General features: G+C 35.8%; 1 protein-coding gene across 8 annotated transcripts in view; it reads left to right on the top strand.

The window, feature by feature from the left end:
- MKLN1 (muskelin 1) overlaps positions 1-19,267 on the top strand; it is a 215,527-nt gene that overhangs the window by 163,848 nt on the left and 32,412 nt on the right. For all 8 annotated transcript variants that reach the window (XM_032642160.1, XM_032642153.1, XM_032642158.1 and 5 more), the window contains exon 13: positions 18,292-18,439. In XM_032642160.1, coding sequence (XP_032498051.1) covers positions 18,292-18,439 — 148 coding nt within the window. The remainder of the gene's footprint in view (positions 1-18,291; positions 18,440-19,267) is intronic.

Genomic DNA, 19,267 nt, shown 5'->3' with positions numbered 1-19,267 from the left:
GCTGAGGAAAAGAGAATCTAACACAGGAAAGCAGTGAAGGGCCATCCCAAGATGATACCTGCACAGCAAAGCTATGAGCATCCAGTTCAAATTGGAGCAGGAGGACACAGGAAAGTAGACCTCTCTTCCTCACCAAAAATGAGGTTTCCAGATAAAAGTAGACTAAATAGATATGTTTGAGCAATTGGAATAAAAAGGTGTTAATCAGTAAATAATACCTGATGTAAAAGAGTAAGGATACGAACATAGTAGGAAAAGAAAAATTTTTAAAAATCAGGCATCATCATAGTACATTTCTTGGCTCTACAGTGAGCAGTATTTTCCTAATCATAGTAATGCAAAAACTACAATCAATTTAACCAGAAATTGGGATAACATTTAGTGGGAGGATAGCATCAATGTGGTATTGATAAAGTTCTTCATCTGCTATAACAGGAGGTCAGTAGGTAGTGATGTTATGTAAAAATATGGAAAGAAATATTATAAGAAATGGCTAATAATATTACTTATCCTATCTAAAATTCTGTCTTATTTGTTTACTCATTTATTTTCTACTACCATAGGATAATGTGGAGGTATATGATTTAATCTTTGATTTCCTCTGGTTTTTAAGATTTAGTCTAATTTTCCATTAAAATAACTAGGCAGATGGAGGTAATAATCCCCTACAATCCTAATGCAGCTCTACCTGAAAAAGGTAGTGAAGATAGTAATTGGTTTGACAAGTATGTGTTGAAATCTCCTACATACTGGCTCAGTGCTAGACTAGGGAGGGATACAGTGGAGCTAGATGGTCATGGTCTCTCAGAGTGCTTATAATCTATCTACTAGGTAATATTCTGATGGATTATAGTAGCTATTCTTTATTTAGACCCTACTAAAAGCCAGTCACTAAGCATGGAGCTTTATAAATAGTTCTAATTGGTGGTATTATTCTCATTTACCAGATGAGAAAAATTGAACTCAGTGAAGTAGTATCTCAGTAATACATAACTAGATAATGATAGAGCTGGGATTTAGAAGTTGGAGTGCAAAGAAGGTTTTTTTTGTTTGTTTTGCTTTGTTTTTGACCATACTAAACTACTTCCAAGATTAAAAGGAAAAAGTGGCATAGTGATAGTGGCAAAGATTTAGCAAAAAATGCACTATAATAATAAGTAGACTTTAATGACTGTCATTTGAAGATTTTAAAAAATGAGATACTATTATTTAGTAATTTGCAAAATTGGTCAGTATGTTTCATTCATGGCTATGGATAGCTTTAGAGCCAGCATAGTATGATAATTGTTCTTCTTGTTCAATTTTGTTTTGATTATAAGAGTAATAATATGCTCATTGTAGAGAATTTGAAAAATACAGAAAGATGCAAAAAAGAAAATATATCAAACCATCCAGACATAATCTGTTAACATTTTAATGTATTTCCTTCTAGTCTTTTAAATGTATTTATTTTATAAAATTTAGCACAATTTTATATTCTGCTATTTTTAAACTTAAATTGTGGTAATTTTGTTCATCACTGTGGTTTTATTACTAAGACAAGTGGATTCATTCCTTAATTACTGCTATAATCAACTTTTATAAAATCAGAATCACCAATTTTGCTATGTGTTTTTTAATTTTTAATTGGTATGGTAATTTATCCCACAATGCAGACAAGTTCGTTGGTTAACTTAATAGTATTTGTTGGTCACCTACTAGCATCTAAGTTTGACCTTCTCCCTTCTTTTCTCCCAATATATTTCAGCACTTTGTATATGCCAAGTATGTTTAGATCCATAGCTATGGACCTAGGGGACAAGATCCCTTCTCTCAAAGGACTCATTCTAATGGAGAGAGACCTGCACTTGCCTTCTAAGTACTGTGAAGAAAAAAATTGGATGCTATAATAATGAGTATCATGGAAGGTCCCATTTAGGTAGAGTAGGTTGGGAAACCATCTCTGAGGACGTAATCTTTAAGATTTAAGAAAAGAAGTAGAGAATTAGGAAGAACCGTGTCAAAAACTGAGAGAAATGCATGTACAAAGATACCAGAGCAGGAAAGAATTTAATGTGTTCCAGAAACAGAGGGGGTGCTAGTGCAGATCGAGGGTGAGGCAAGTTGATGTGAACAATGAGGTTAGAGAAATAGTTAAGTTTGATTATTCAGTGCTTTGTACAATACAAATACAAGAAATTTGGATTTTCCCCCCGCTGAATAACATAGAAGGTTATTGAAAGGTTTAATGCTAGGTGGTTTTTTCTTTTCTTTTCTTTTCTTTTTTTTTAATTGAAGTATAATTGATTTACAATGTTATGTAGGTTTCTGGTGTACAGCAAAGTGTTTCAGTTTTCTGTAGTATGTATATATATTGGGTTGGCCAAAAAGTGCCTTAGGTTTTTAAGTAAAAATAAAAGACACATTTTTCATTTTCACCAAGAACTTTATGAACAATGTAGTCACCCTTTTGTTCCACTACCTTCTGCCATCTTTCAGGCAACTTCGTAATTCCATCTTGCCAGAACTTTTAATCTTTTTGAGCAAAGAACTCTTCCAGGTGCCTTTTACAGTCTTCCAGGGAATTGAAATATTTTCCATTAAGAGAATTTTGTAAAGACCGAAATAGATGGAAATCAGATGTGCAATGTCTGGTGAATACGGTGGATGAATCAGAACTTCCCAGCCAAGCTGTAACAGCTTTTGCCTGGTCATCAAAGAAACATGAGGTCTTAACGTTATCCTGATGGAAGATTATGCCTTTTCTGTTGACTAATTGTGGACGCTTTTCATCGAGTGCTGCTTTCAAGTTGGTCTAATTGGCAGCAGTACTTATTGGAATTAATCATTTGGTTTTCCGGAAGGAGCTCGTAATAGGGGACTCCCTTCCAGTCCCACCATATACACAACATCACCTCTTTTGGATGAAGACCGGCCTTTGGTGTGGTTGGTAGTGGTTGATTTCACTTGCCCCACCATCTCTTCCCTTCCATATTATTACTTTTCATCTCCCATCACAAATTGTTTTAAAAACGGAACGTTTTTCTTACATTTAAGTAGAGAATCGCATGCGGAAATACAGTCAAGAAGGCTTTTTTCACTTAACTTACGTGGAACCCAAACATCAAAGCGATGAACATAACCAAGCTGGTGCAAATGTGTTTCAGTGCTTGATTTGGATATTTTGAATATGTCGGCTATCTCCTGTGTGGTATAATGTTGATTGTTCTCAGTTAATGTCTCAATTTGATTGCTGTCAACTTCAGCTGGTCTACCCGACTGTGGAGCATCGTCCAGTTAGAATCTGCAGCACAAAACTTCGCAAACCACTTTTGACATGTTTGCTCAGTCACAGCACCTTCTCCATATGCTGCACTTTTTTTGCATTCCAGTTGTGTTTTTACCTTTCTTGAAATAATATGCCAAAAATGGTGCTTTTTTCTTCCATCTTAAGTATTAAAATGGCTACACAGAAATTCACCAGTTTTGATGTCTTTTTTTAAATGCACGCTGATATGACAGCTGTCACAATCTAACAAAATTGTTTCAAATGAAGTTAAAGACAACTAACTGCTGCTAGAGCCATCATATGGGAAAAAACGAACGAACCTTTTGGCCAACCCAATACATATATGTGTGTATATATACTGTTTTTCAGATTCTTTTCCATTATACTTTATTACAAGATATTGAATAAAGTACGCTGTGCTATGCAGTAGGACCTTGTTTATCTATTTTATATATAGTAGTTTGTATCTGATAATCCCAAATTCTTAATTTATCCCTCTGACCCCCCTTCCCTTTTGGTAACCATAAGTTTATTTTCTATGTCTGTGAGTCTGTTACATGAGGTTCCACATGTAAGTAGTATCGTATATTTGTCTTTCTCTGGCTGACTTACTTCACTTAGAATGTCCATCCATGTTGCTGCAAATGAATGCTAGGGTTTTGATCTGATTAAAGTTTTGAAAGTATCACTTTTGTCTAAATGTACATTTTCCAAGTGGTTAATTTTGACAGTATGCCTATAAGTTGCATTGTCCAAAGCCTATATGTACAACCAGTGCTTTAACTGAGGATTTTTATGGCAGAATTGAGTATCTGGTTAGAACTACTTGGAAAATTTTCCTGCCTAAAAATGTTGCCATTATTACTTAGAATTGTGGAACCTCAGTGGCTCTGTTGGCATATTAGAGTGAAACTGAAATTACTTTCTTTTCATTTTTCTTTCTTATTTTTTTCTCTCTCCCTCTCTCCTTCCCATAAGTCACTTCCATACCTCCTTCCTTTACTCTTCTCTCTTCCTCCCTCTCTTCCTTCCCATTTTTCCCTTCTCTGCTCTCTTTCTTAAGCCTCCTGTTCTCTCTCTGTCTTTCCTGTGCACCCTCCACTCCTACCCCACGGGTTTCTGAACAGTGGCCAGGATAGAGGATCACTGTTCTAGCTCTCCAAAGCCTATCTCAGTCCTTGATCAAATAACCCACGGCAAGTTACTTAATGTCTCCCCTTATTTTGCATGTCTGTAAGTGACCCAAATTATATTTTAAGTAAAATTGTATCTCACTTATGGCTACTCTAGGAGTAGAGATGGTTTGACTCTCTAGTTTGGGCTGGTGTCATTGTTGGGTATATCAGTTTTCACAAGTATATGTCAATACTGCCTACAGGTTGATCTATCCAGTAATCAAGTCATGTTAATTTTAGCTCCCATCTTCTCTCTGTTCCCATTGCTATTTCACTAGTTTGGACTGCCAACACCTGTTTGGCCTCTGTTTCTAGTCGTCTTCTTCCTGTGTACCCCATCCCTCCCCCAACCCATTCTCCACACTTTGAGCAGAATATAGCTGTTCTGCATTACCAATTAAGTACAGAACCATACACTTCAACATTTATTCAACAGATACTTTTTGGTCACCTACTAGGTGCCAGATAATAATCTAAGCACTAGGGTTACAACTGTGAATAAAAGCTCTAACTTCATGGATCTTACAGTTGTGTATAGGGAGGAAAAAGAAGTAGATTGACACCTTACCTTTTGATTTAGTACTAAGATATGAAAAAAAAAAATTCTTTTGACCCTGCTGCGAGGCTTATGTGATCTTAGTTCCCCAACCAGGGATCAAACCCAGACCTCCGGCAGTGAAAGCACCAAGTCCTAACCACTGGACCGCCAGGGAATTCCCAGAAAATACCTTTTAAAAAATATAAACCGATGATTTTTCTTCTCCCTTGCTTAAACTCTTTTTATCGTTCCTTTTTGCCCTCATGATTAAGTCTAAACTCAGCCTGACTCAGATTCCTTTATGATATGCCTCAGCTTAGGTAGTTCCCCATTCTTGGTGTCCACCCTCAGCTTGCCACCAATTCTTTGTTTTATGACCACTGAATATTAGTTCTCTATCGATAGCATATTTTTTCATGCCTTTGGGTTTTTGCCCATACTCTTTTCCCTACCTGAATCACTCTTTCCTCCTACCTCCAAAATGTAGCTAACTTGCACTCATCTTTCATATCTTAGCTTATAGATCATTGTCTCCTGAAATTGTTTAACTCCTCAAACCCAAGTTAGGAATTAGAGCATATGGTTCTAACCTTAATTGTTAGCACGATTCTGAATATTCATCTGGCAGTATAATTTTGACTCTGCTTTTCAAAACCTGTAAAAAAGCTCAACTGAAATACACAGACTTTATTCAGGATTTCTGAAGAACATTCAGTCTTTTCAGTACTCTAGATCTAAAAGTTTTTTCACTGGATTAAGTTAGACAAATCAGAAAACCTCATGTCAGAACTATGGTATATGTATTGTCTTCCCATAGAGTTACTTTTACCTGATTTTTAAAAGTCTGTTTAAATTTTAATTTTATCTTACTAGATTATTACTTATTATGTAAGCCATTCAAAATCCTTTTAAGGACGAGACAGGGTACTATTTAAACCTCTACATTGTTAAGTATTCTGAGAAAATACCAATTTTATTATATGGATGCTCTAGCTTATTTAAACATTCTATTTATTAACTGTTATTCTAAACCTGTTTTATTACAGTTAATTACTATAATTTGAAATGGACTTAACACATAATTACTATGTTTATCTGCAGTTCAGTAATGTGGGTTACTTGATTAAAACTGCTTTTATGTGAGTTTCAAATTGGATTGTTTGCAATCTTAGAAGAAATTTGTGTGAACTGTTGAGACCAATTAGAGACGGTATATCTAATTATAAAATTGCTGCTGCTTGTTATAATTTTTTATTAAGTTAGATACTGTAAAATCTTAAATGATTGCTCTTTATAATTACTTAAATGAATTATCTCAGATTTAACATTTTAAGATCTGAAAAAAATCAACTCTTATTTTTTTTTCAACTCTCATTTTTTTAACTAGAGTGTAACAGTTTTATGTTCCCCTCAGAAAGAAACTAATTTAAATCAGTGGATTGACAGCTGCTTGGAAAGAAGGGATTTATTAGTATTGTGTCTAACACATACATAATTACATCAAAATTCAGCACATCTAAAATTTGGGTTTATTTCTGAATAACTTTTGGCAATAAGTATGTGAACACAAGGGGTTTAGCAGACTCTCCATATGTAAGCTCTGTTTAACACTAGTTGAAAATTATGTTTAGAAGGTCTGTCACACCACCAGAACTTTATGGTTTGCTGAAGAAACTCAGTCTATTATACTGGGATTACTTTCTCATATCTGTATTGTTCAAGATAACAAACATATATTGTGTCTTCAACATTTGCCAGATACTAAGTTGGGCAGTGATGGTACAGAGCTCTTACAGTCTAATCCCTGTTCTATAGTAGTTAATGTGTTTACTTGTTGTGTTCCTTAAATCCTGTCGACTGTATTTTCCCACATCTGCCACTGTTTATTCCATTCTGTCCTGAGCATAGTGGCAGATTGATATAATTGAAAGAATAGTGAATTCAGAGTCAGAAGATTTGGTCTCTCTTCATCTGGGTCTGCCACTCATCCTTCAGTAGCTTTGGCAAAGTTGTATAACTTCTCTGGACTTGATTATTCATCTGAAAATGAGGGGATTGGACCAGTTGATCTTAAGGCCTCATCTGGCTCCAGAATTTTGACAGTTAAATTTCATTCCTTTTTGCTGTTATCAGGCTGTGAAAATAACAAATGAGGGCTGTGTTAGTTATGTCTGCAAGATATGATTTATCTATAAACATATTTTCGTGAAAACCTTAAAAGCAGAATCTTACTGATTTTCATTTCAGCCCTGGGAATGTCCTTATTGTGCTTATTGACATTGAGTTTTTTTTGTTTTTCTTTTTCTTAATCTCTGTGTGTGTGTGTGTGTGTGTGTGTGAGAGAGACAGAGAGAGAGAGAAAGAGAGAGAGAGAAGTTCTTATGTTTTTGACCCTTTTAGACTTCTATGAGTTAACTATAAATAAGGCCAATTCAGCAATACATAGAAGACTCTGAAGCTAATGATTTGCTATCATTAATAAAGATTAGTTACTGAGCTAGGAAATGGTAGTGCTTATTTTTAATGTAACTAGGCTTCATTGCTTTCTATTTAGAATCTTTTATATTAGGTGTGCCATTATTCTGATAAATTGGATTATGTACTTTTTTTCTTCTCAACGTTACTGGTAATAATAAATTTCCATAACTTCCACCTTTCACTCTCACAGGGGTGTTTTTGCTAGTTATAAGCCTATAAAAGTATCTCACATTTTTAATATAAAATTTAGGTTATTCGATAGTAAATGTGAATTAAAGTTCACCTGTAAAAACAAACATTTGAGAACACTAAAGACAATTTTGAAAATGAAAGGTAATGTAATACTACTAAATATTTATAAAGCTACAATTTTGTACAGATTAATGGAATGGAATACAACAGATAATATAAAATATCCCTAAGTACATATGAGAATTTAGTATATGGTTAAGTGGCATTTCCAGTCAGAGAAGGAAAATAGATTATGCAATAAATGACACTGAAATGTCACTTAAGACCTGGCAATAAGCAAAAAGTAAAACCCTGACTCTAATTGATGTCTATTTATCACAAAAAATTCTAGGTAGACTCAAGTTTTATACTTAAGAAATAAAAATATAAGTCTAGGGCTTCCCTGGTGGTACAGTGGTTGAGAGTCTGCCTGCCGATACAGGGGACACGGGTTCGTGCCCCGGTCTGGGAGGATCCCACATGCCACGGAGTGGCTGGGCCTGTGAGCCATGGCCGCTGGGCCTGTGCATCTGGAGCCTGTGCTCCGCAACAGGAGTGGCCGCAACAGTGAGAGGCCCGCGTACCGCAAAAATAATAATAAGTCTAATTGTTTTGAATAATTTAGGATTGGGAGACCTTTCCAGATATGACACAAAACCTAGAAGCTATAAATAAAGAGATTTAGTTTGATTTTTTGCAAATTAAAAGATTTTATAAGGAAAAATACTTAAATGTCAAATAATAAATGGCAAAATAGCAACTGAGACAAAGGTTAATATCCTACTATATAAACAAAAGACTCTTACAAATCAATAAAAAAAGGAGTAATTTTCTAGTAGAACAATGGCAAATGACATAACTAGGTAGTTCAAAGAAAAAATTCAAATAGCTGGCAAACTTACTTCTATATAGATGCTCAGCTTCATTCGTTTAAAAAAATTTTTTAATGTAAATTAAAAGATCACTCATTGAATGTTGATATCTAGTAAAATATAAAATACATATACTCTTTGACCAAGCATTTTTTTCAAGGAATTTATCCTACTTACATATTTGTACAGATGCATAAAAAATAAGTCGTACAGAGATACTTATTGTGGTATTGTTTGCAAAATTAAAAAATCTGGAAACAACTTTAATTATCCACCAACAGGTAACCAGTTAAATAAATTGTGGTTGATCTATTCAGTGAGATGAATTCTTTGTAGCTTAATGCCACTGAGATAGATCAGTAAGTACTACATCACTGAGTGTCAAAAGCTAGTTGGAATTTTACAAAAAGCAAATAATGAGTGGTAGAAACCCAGGTTCAGGTAAAATAATAGAAGTTCTAAAATAATCCTAAAATTTATATGGAACCACAGAAGACCCAGAATTGCAAAAGCAATCCTGAGAAAGAAGGACAAAGCTGGAGGGTATAACCCTTCCAGACCTCAGACTATACTACAAAGCTGCAGTAATCAAAAGAGCATGGTATTAGCACAAAACAGACATATAGATCAATGGAACAGAATAGGGAGCCCAGAAATAAACCCACATACTTAATGGTCAATTAATCTACAACGAAAGAGGCAAGAATATACAATGGAGAAAAAGTCTCTTCAACAAGTGGTGTTGGGAAAGTTGGACAGCTACATGTAAAATAATGACATTAGAACATTGCCTCATACAAAAATAAAAATAAACTCAAACTCATCTATATACAAAAATAAACGAAAATGGTTTAAAGACCTAAATGTAAGATGACACCGTAAAACTCCAAGAAGAAAACATAGGTGGAACACTCTGCGACATAAATCGTAGCAATATTTTATTAGATCAATCTCCCAAGGCAAAAGAAATAAAAGCAAAAATAAACAAATGGGACCTAATCAAGCTTAAAAGCTTTTACACAGCAAAGGAAACCATCAACAAAACGAAAAGACGACCTACGGAATGGGAGAAAACATTTGCAAATGATGCAACCAACAAGAGGTTAATATCCAAAGCATACAAACAGCTCATACAACTCAATATCAAAAAACAAACAATCATTGGGTTTCCCTGGTGGCGCAGTGGTTGAGAGTCCGCCTGCCGATGCAGGGGACGTGGGTTCGTGCCCCGGTCCGGGAAGATCCCACATGCCGCGGAGCGGCTAGGCCCGTGAGCCATGGCCGCTGAGCCTGCGCGTCTGGAGCCTGTGCTCCACAACGGGAGAGGCTACAACAGTGAGAGGCCCACGTACCGCAAAAAAAAAAAAAAAACAGTCAAAAAATGGGCAGAAGACCTGAATGGACATTTTTCCAAAGAAGACATACTGCTGGCTAACAGGCACACGAGAAGATGCTCAGCATTGCTAATTATTAGAGAAATGCAAATCAAAACCACAATGAGGTATCCCCTCACACCTGTCAGAATGGCTATCATCAAAAAGTCTACAAATAACAAACGTTGGAGGGGATGTGGAGAAAAGGGAACCCTCATGCACTGTTGGTGAAATGTAAACTGGTGCAGCCACTATGTAAAACAGTATGGAGGTTCCTTAAAAAACTAAAAATAGGACTGTCATAGGATCCAGCAATCCCACTCCTGGGTATATATCTGGAAAAAACAAAAACTTTAATTTGAAAAGATACATGTACCCCAATGTTCATAGCAACACTATTTATAATAGTCAAGACATAGAAGCAACCCAAGTGCCTGTCAACATATGATTGGCCTAAGAAGATGTGGGGTGTGTGTGTGTGTGTGTGTGTGTGTGTATGTAGTACTCAGCCATAAAAAAGAATGAATTATTGCCATTTGCAGCAACGTGGATGGACTTAGAGAACATAATGATTAGTGAAATGTCAGACAAAGACAAATACTATATGATATCACTTATATGTGGAATCTAAAAAATAATCAAGTGAATCTATATACAAAACAGAAACAGACTCACAGACTTAGAGAATGAACTTACGGTTACCAGGGGGGAAGGGTGGTGGGGAGGGATAGATTGGGAGTTTAGGATTGACATGTACACACTGCTATATTTAAAATAGATAACCAACAAGGACCTACTGTTTAGCACAGGGAACTCTGCTCAGTATTTTGTAATAACCTAAATGGGAAGAGAATTTGAAAGAGAATAGATACTTGTAAATGTAAAAAAAAAAAAAAAGAAAAAAAGAAAAGGATATGGAGAAGCATACATATCCAAAGCATACAAACAGCTCATACAACTCAGTATCAGAAAACAAATAATCATTGGGTTTCCCTGGTGGTGCAGTGGTTGAGAGTCCGCCTGCTAATGCAGGGGACACTGGTTCGTGTCCCGGTCCCGGAAGATCCCACATGCCGTGGAGCGCCTAGGCCCATGAGCCATGGCCACTGAGCCTGCGCGTCTTAACAGCAATTCTAGGAGAAGACAAAAATGAAAATTTAAGAAGTTGAAATAATTGATGAAATAAGAGGTAAATTTCCTAGAATTCAGAAAAGGTGAAAGGCTTCAGACTGGTGAAAGGGCGTGTAGTATGCTAAATAGGAAAAATAAGGAGAAACACATACCTAGGCATATTTATTAAAGTAAAATTAAGAATATTAAAGACATAAAGGAAATTCTGAAAGATTTCAGAGACAAAGAGCAGGTGACCTGCAGGGAACAAAAAGATAGAGAGCTAGGTATCAGCTCAACAGCAATAGTGAATGGAAGAAAATAGTAAACTTTAAAAATACTCAAGGAAAATGTCTTTGAACCAAGCAATTTATATCCTCCTAACTTTCATACAAGGATAAAATACAATATTATCAGGTATTTTTGCCTCGAAGCTTTCAATATGAAAACCCATATTGAGAGGTGGTGATCAAATTACCTTGAGGAAGTTTATTGTTGACTGAAGACAAACAAAATTCTAAGCAGTGAAAATATGATGGGGGAGGGGAATGGGGCACCGTATAAATTCAGGTGTTGTGATTGGACTTACAGGGAAGAACATGTTCTGCATTATTAAAACTTTTTCATTCCAAAATGTCTTGTACAAGGCTTAAGACCTAATAGGTCTTTATTTTCTTTCAAACTTCCTTTTCTTTTCCTGTGTCATATATCACTGCCAATATTTCTTACATCCCATATCATTCTTTACCTTGGATTCATTTTTGTTCGTTAGAATAGCTCCTGAAAGAATCTTTTCAGATGCAGTCATTGATATGAACTTTAATATTTCTGCTGATCCAAAAGTTCTTTTATGTTGACCTCATTGTTGGGGTTGCTAGTTTAACAGGAAATAGAATTTTAGTTCCATATCTTTTTATATTCCAAGGAATTTTAAAGTTATTACTCCATTTTGTATTCTAGCATTCTTTGTTACTGATAAAAGGTCTAATGTTAGTTAGATACTTATTCCTCTGTATATAGTAACCTACTTTTCCCCTCCCTAGAAGCTTTTAGAATTTTCTTTTAATTCCTGAATTTTTGAAGTTTCACTAGGAGATATGTATATAAAGTCTTTTTTTTTTAATAGCCAAGCTAGTTGTTTTTTGTTTCTTAATTAATTTACTATTTATTTATTTTTGGCTGTGTTGGGTCTTCGTTTCTGTGCAAGGGCTTTCTGTAGTTGTGGCAAGCGGGGGCCACTCTTGATCGCGGTGTGTGGGCCTTTCACTGTTGCAGCCTCCCTTGTTGCGGGGCACAGGCTCCAGACGCGCAGGCTCAGTAGTTGGTGGCTCACTGGCCTAGTTGCTCCGTGGCATGTGGGATCTTCCCAGACCAGGGCTCGAACCCGTGTCCCCTGCATTGGCAGGCAGATTCTCAACCACTGTGCCACCAGGGAAGCCCCCCCACCTTTTTTTTTTTTTTAATAAAACGTGCTTAGTGCCCCAGGCTCTTTCAAACAGGACACCCACTTTTTTTCTTCCATTCAGGGAAATTTTCTTTATTTCCTTCTTCTACATTATTTCATTTCTCCTTCTGGTGCTCTTTTCAGACAAAGTTTTTACTTCAATGGCTTTATCCTCTGTATCTCTTAACATTTCTATCATAATTTCTATATCTTTATGCTATATATTCTGGTAATTTATCAATTTTATCTTGAGATGACTGACTTTGTTTTTAACTGTGCACATTTTATTTTCATTTTGTTATTTCATTTTTTTGTCATAGTTTTACTTTTTAACATCTTTTCATACTCTGCTTCTTTTTAAGGAAGCTTATTTTTGTTTTACACATGTAACGTTCTCTTCACTCTACAAGGATAATGAGTTTGCGTTTTTTCTTCTAAGTTCTGTTCTTTTCTATGATTTATCTTTTCCTGTTGTTCTGTTTGTTCATCTAGGTCCCTCTCCTTACATTGCTGATTTTTTTCTCATTGTCATGTGATTCCTGTCTAAACATTAAAATTTATGAATAAGTTTATGTATCAGTTAAGAAAGGTAGTTGACAGTGGTTTCCTGTGCATTGTATGTCTCTCTTTCCCAGTGGCCTTCTCCCTTAAATCAGACACTGACTGAGGGTTTTATATAAATGCATGGTACATGCAGGCTTTTTTATAGGATGTGTAAACTGAGAATAGACCCCTGTGTCCTTATTAGAAGCTCTCCCACAGGAGTGCTTCTCAAGGTCTACTCCTGCTTTTTGTATTTGATGACTTATTCTGAAATTTTCCATCTTTTATCTCTGGTGAGTTGGGCTCTCTTTTCCTTGGCTGTGACCTCCTGTCAGTATAACCCCAACTGCTATTTCTCAAGATTCCTCAAAATTTCTTATCTATTGATACTTTCTTGACATACTTTCTTCTTCTCTAGACCTTTTTTTTTTGTTTTTCTTTTTGCTAGAATATTGTTTCTGCCAATTCAAGCGGGATGATGGGAAAGAGGGGTGATGTAGTTAGTGTTCAGTTTTCTGTCTAAAACCAAAAGCCCCAACCTTTAGATTTCATAAGCAGCTTCTGTCAGTAGTAAAAATTCAAGTCTAAAATGCCTACTAGGGCTAGACCATAATTCTTTGATGCATGTGTACATGTAATTTTTTACATTTTAATTTTCTTTAATAAGAATGCATAAAATCTTCATTTAAAGTGAAAAATGGGGTTTTTTTCCTTCTGTACAAAGGAGATAACACATTAGATTTAGAGTATTACAGAAAATGGACATTTTTAATAGTTTCTTGGAGAAATCCAGACTGCTTTTGAAGGTAGATATGAAAAACTGTATTATTTTTTTATTGAAGTACTGTTGATTTACAATGTTGTGTTAGTTTCTGGTACAGCAAAGTGATTCCATTATAGATTATTATAAGATACTGAATATAGTTTCCTGTGCCATACAGTAGGACCTTGTTGTTTATTTTGTATATAGTAGTTTGTATCTGCAAATCCCAAGCACCTAATTTATCCACACCTGCCTTCTCCTTTGGTAACCATAAGTTTGTTTTCTATGTCTATGAGTCCGTTTCTGTTCTGTAAATAAGTTCATTTGTATCATATTTTAGATTCCACGTATAAGTGATGATGTATGATATTTGTCTTCCTCTTTCTTTTTTTTTTTTTTTTTTTTTTTTTTGCGGTACACGGGCCTCTCACTGTTGTGGCCTCTCCATTTGCGGAGCACAGGCTCCAGACGCGCAGGCTCAGCGGCCATGGCTCACGGGCCTAGCCGCTCCGCGGCATGTGGGATCTTCCCAGACCGGGGCACGAACCCGTGTCACCTGCATCTGCAAGCAGACTCTCAACCACTGCGCCACCAGGGAAGCCCTGTCTTCCTCTTTCTGACTTCACTTAGTGGTAATCTCTAGGTCCATCCATGTTGCTGCAAATGACATTATTTCATTCTTTTTTATGGCTGAGTAGTATTCCATTTTACACACACACACACACACACACACACACACACACACACACACCCCATGTCTTCTTTATCCTTCCATCTGTTGATGGACATTTAGGTTGCTTCCATGTCTTCACTATTGTAAATAGTGCTGCTGTGAACATTGGGGTGCATGTATCTTTTCAAATCAGAGCAAAAAATTATTTTTATTGGTTTTTGTATTGAAATGTTTTTTAAATTGTTACTGTATGTGGAATGGAGTAGAAATAGGAATTAAACTTAAGTACAATTTGTAAAATTTACGCAGAAGGCCATTAACATGGATGCATTCAGTGTAAGTTTGAATTAACCCCCTGATCTTTAGGAACTTCAGATGTAAGTTTTCATTTTTATATTTTAGAGAAAAAAATCAAAAATACTTTTTAATACCTAGTTTTAGTTTTGCAACTAAATGATTTAAAAACGTTGTTTTTAGTGCCAGTAAAACTGTCTTTTGACAATTTTATGAATTCCCTTTCCATCTAAATAACAGCATTCCAAATATTAATGTAAAATTTTGTTCATGAGAAATTTGGGAGTATGTGTGAGAATTTTTCACTTATTACTAATAGTCCCCAGTATTTATACCCAGATGTATTTTTTTCCTGTATTTTGGTTTAGATTTTTCTTCTTTTCTTGTAACTATAAAATCAATATATATTGAAACTTTTCATATTCTATAATAGAAAGTTAAAATGTCCTAACTTCCCCCCTCCAATAATTATTATTTATCTTTTGGTGTATGTTCTTTTATGTTTCTTCAATTCACGTACACACATATATATAAACGTTTTTCCTTGTCATTAGTATGCAATAAAAATTATATTTGTAAGGGTATGTAAACTTAAGGAGTAATAGCAATTCTGTCCTTGAGAGAGTGTACATTTGAATATTCTTAGAGTAAAATATTTGGATACCTTGAAAAAGTTTCAGTGAAACTTTTTTTTTTTTTTTTTTTTTTTTTGCGGTATGCGGGCCTCTCACTGTTGTGGCCTCTCCCGTTGTGGAGCACAGGCTCCGGACACGCAGGCTCAGCGGCCATGGCTCACGGGCCCAGCCGTTCCATGGCATGTGGGATCTTCCCGGACTGGGGCACAAAACTGTGTCCCTTGCATTGGCAGGCGTACTCTCAACCACTGCGCCACCAGGGAAGCCCCCGAGTGAAACATTTTTACTCTTATTTTTCACAAGTTTCTGCTCCAAGCTTGGCCTCTGTTAAGCCAGTCCAGAGATTTTTGTACTTTTGACATAACATCTCCTCCCTTTTTTTGCTGATGGAAATCGTGCTTCTTTATTAATATTTCCTTACTACCTTCGTCCAGTCCACACCATCGCACTGTTAACAGCCTCCTAATTGATCTGTGTATCTCACAAGCCTCTCACTTTGCCTGTCTATGCTGCATTGTTGATAGACATGTCAAATGATGCAGTGACCCTGTGGGGAGATGTGAAAGGGGATGGGGAATGACTGCTAATGGGTACAGGGTTTCTTTTTGGAGTAATGAAAATATTCTAAAATTAGATTGTGATGATGGTTTTATAGTGGATATACTAAAAAAAAACCAAGCCGTATGCTTTAAATAGGTGAATTATATAGTATGTGAATGATATTCTGTAAAGCTGTTTGAAAAGCCAATAAAAGACTTAAATGTGTAACTTTGAGGCGAAAGTCAACATTTCGCAGAGTAAAAGGCATATTGTATATGAAAGATCAAAGAAATGGGAAGTGTATACTTTCTAATCTGCTTTATAATCAAAGTAATTTTTTATAATTCTTATAATACAGGTGTTATAAACATGGTAGTCTTACCTCCCTGAGTATTGTAAACCTGCCTACTGCTTTCATTTTTGAGAAGCAACACTTGTCATTTTTCTCTTCTGCTACAAAGCTGCTTCTAGGTAAAATGTGACAGTATGGAAGAGAAAACATGTAACATTCTCACATGCCTCCCCTAGCCCAGTACTCCTTTATTCTCCTCTCGTTGACCCAGCCCCATTTTATAGAATTCAAAAATCTCTTTCCCTCTGCACAGATTTCCATTCCACTCAGAAATTTCCGGTTCCGTATTTAAGGTATTTAAATGGGTCCTTATTTTAGGTAAGCAGTTTGTTGCATTCATTTATAATAAGTCATACATCTCTCATATTTGCATTTTAAAAGATTATAGAATAGGGGTTAGCAATTTTTTTCTATGAAGAGCCAGATGTAATTATTGTCGTTGCAACTACTCAGCCTTGCTATTGTCGGGTGAAATCAGCCACAGACAAAATGTAAATGAATGACTGAGGCCTGATTTGACCCTAGGCAGGTCAGATCAATCCATAGTTTGTCAACCCATGTTATAGAATTCTACGTGGGATGAAGAAATTTAAGTGCAATAAATTTAGGCAGTTATGTCCTCCACTTCTACAACTAATGAAAATGATTTCATTTCTTTACTGTTTTATCTTTCTTCCAAGGTTATCTCAGGAACAGAGGTCAGAACCTGGGTACTTTTGAAAGTTTACCAAGGCTTAATTAGAAAATACCAGGCTTTACATAACCACTAAAGACTGTGTATTATGAGGGTTGAGGTTATTGTTAAGAATAGGTTGATGTGTGTGTATAAAGATAAATGTATTTGTGTATGGATGCATACAAATTATGTATTATGTTATATATGTGTGTATAATTTTTTAATATATTTACTGTGGGATGCATTTGGATAGTCTCTGAAATGTTCCAGACAAATTTATTGAATATGAATGTGAAAGGACCCATGAATTAAACCAGGAAAAAATACATATTGCATCATTTGGCCCTGCTAAAGTAGGTAAAGATGAATAAATATCAATGTGGTTAGCATCTCCTCCCATAGTATTCTGGATTGATTGAAATGTTTTACTTCAATCTGATGTTTGTTTAGCTTTTTCAGCATATGATAATTGTTCGTGTATAAAAGAAATGTAGTGTTGAAACAGTGGCATTATTTTTAGATCTGTGGCAAGTATGTTGTGAATCATAAAATTATATTTCAACTAATATTTCCAAGTAATAATAATGAGAAAATTTGCATTTGCTATATCAGTGTTTTACAAATTACTGGATAATGCTGAATGACCATCACTCATTTAATGGATTTCTCAGGAAGTAAAATATTTTCTCAGAAAATTAACTCTGGGGAATTAGAGCCACTCAGGAAAACAAAATGGCATATTTTAGCCCCAAATATTTTATTTTATTTTATTTTTCTTGGAAATTATGTCATTTCATTGTAGGTCTTGAACAGGTATTTTAGATGACTTTGACCTTATTGAACAAACCGGGGTGTCAAATTTTTGTTTTTCTTGGTCGAGATTTGAATATTTTGTCTCAGCTATTAAATTAGAGCTGACCCAGATAATAAATCAGTTAAATAAAGCATTGCCCTTTTCCTCAATAAAAATGATTACATTGCATACCTCTTTCTATCTCTTCCCTCCTTCTAACTCCATTCTGATAGTTAGCATTCATTTATTTCAGCAAATAGTTGGGTAACTATTATATGCCAGGAAATTGTTTCAGGCACTGGGAACAAAACAGTGAACCAAACAACCTTTGCCCTTATAGAGTTTACGTTTGAGTGGGGAGAAGGCAAGAAGCAACTGATTATTGTTTAATATAAAAGTTATGTAGTCTGTTAGAAGGTAAGTGCTGTGGACACAAGTAGAGCAGGGTAAGGATGTAGTAATCTTTTAAAGAGTAGTACTAATCTGTTAAGTAATGTTAATACTGTCATCTTATTTTCTCTTTCAATTTATAGTTCCAATGACAGGATTCACACAGAGAGCAACCATTGATCCAGAACTGAATGAAATACATGTCTTATCTGGACTCAGCAAAGACAAGGAAAAGAGGGAAGAAAATGTCAGAAATTCATTCTGGATTTATGACATTGTAAGGAATAGTTGGTAAGTAGCTCTTGTCTGTACTGCAATCACAGTGTAACATTTATTTGAGGTTGTTGGTTTATTCAAAAGAAGAGAGAGATGGAAGGCTTATGTTAATTTGTGATGTCATACATTTTAATATCAATATTGGGGAGTGGAAAAGTCAGTACTGGTGCCTGTGTATACAGCGATGTTCAGCAAATGGATTTTACCGCTGAATTATTTCAATTAGTAGATGTTTCTTTGAGAGTCAAGAGAATTGTATTTTAGTCTAGCTTTTGCTACCAAGTAGATGTGTAAACTTGAGAACCATGTATTTTTAATGTTCCCAGGTCTTTTCTTAGTTTTTATAAAATAAAGCAGTTTGACTAGAGCAAGGTGGGGAGCATTATTATTTAGCATTTTCAAACTAGGACCCTTTTGTCACAGAGCATCTCACAGAACTGCTGCACATTTTGCTTTGAAAAACACTGACCTAGGGCTTCCCTGGTGGCGCAGTGGTTGAAACTCTGCCTGCCGATGCAGGGGACACGGGTTCGTGCCCCGGTCCGGGGGGATCCCACATGCCGCAGAGCAGCCGGGCCCGTGGGCCATGGCCGCTGAGCCTGCGCGTCCGGAGCCTGTGCTCCGCAACAGGAGAGACCACGGCAGTGAGAGGCCCGCGTACCGCAGAAAAAAAAAAACAAAAAACACTGACCTAGAGGATCCAGCTCTAATGTTCTGTGATTACTACATAAGTGAATATTCTCCAAAACAGAGGAACTTCAGAGAACTTCCTCCATTCAGTAATGGAGGGTGGTGCTCAGCAGCTAAGGAATTTATTATTTTCTAAATAAGACATTTATTTAC

This window comes from Phocoena sinus, chromosome 9, assembly GCF_008692025.1.
Source record: "Phocoena sinus isolate mPhoSin1 chromosome 9, mPhoSin1.pri, whole genome shotgun sequence".
Classification (NCBI taxonomy): domain Eukaryota; kingdom Metazoa; phylum Chordata; class Mammalia; order Artiodactyla; family Phocoenidae; genus Phocoena; species Phocoena sinus.
Note: the sequence above shows the minus strand (reverse complement) of the source record. Positions and strands in the feature narration are given on the sequence as shown.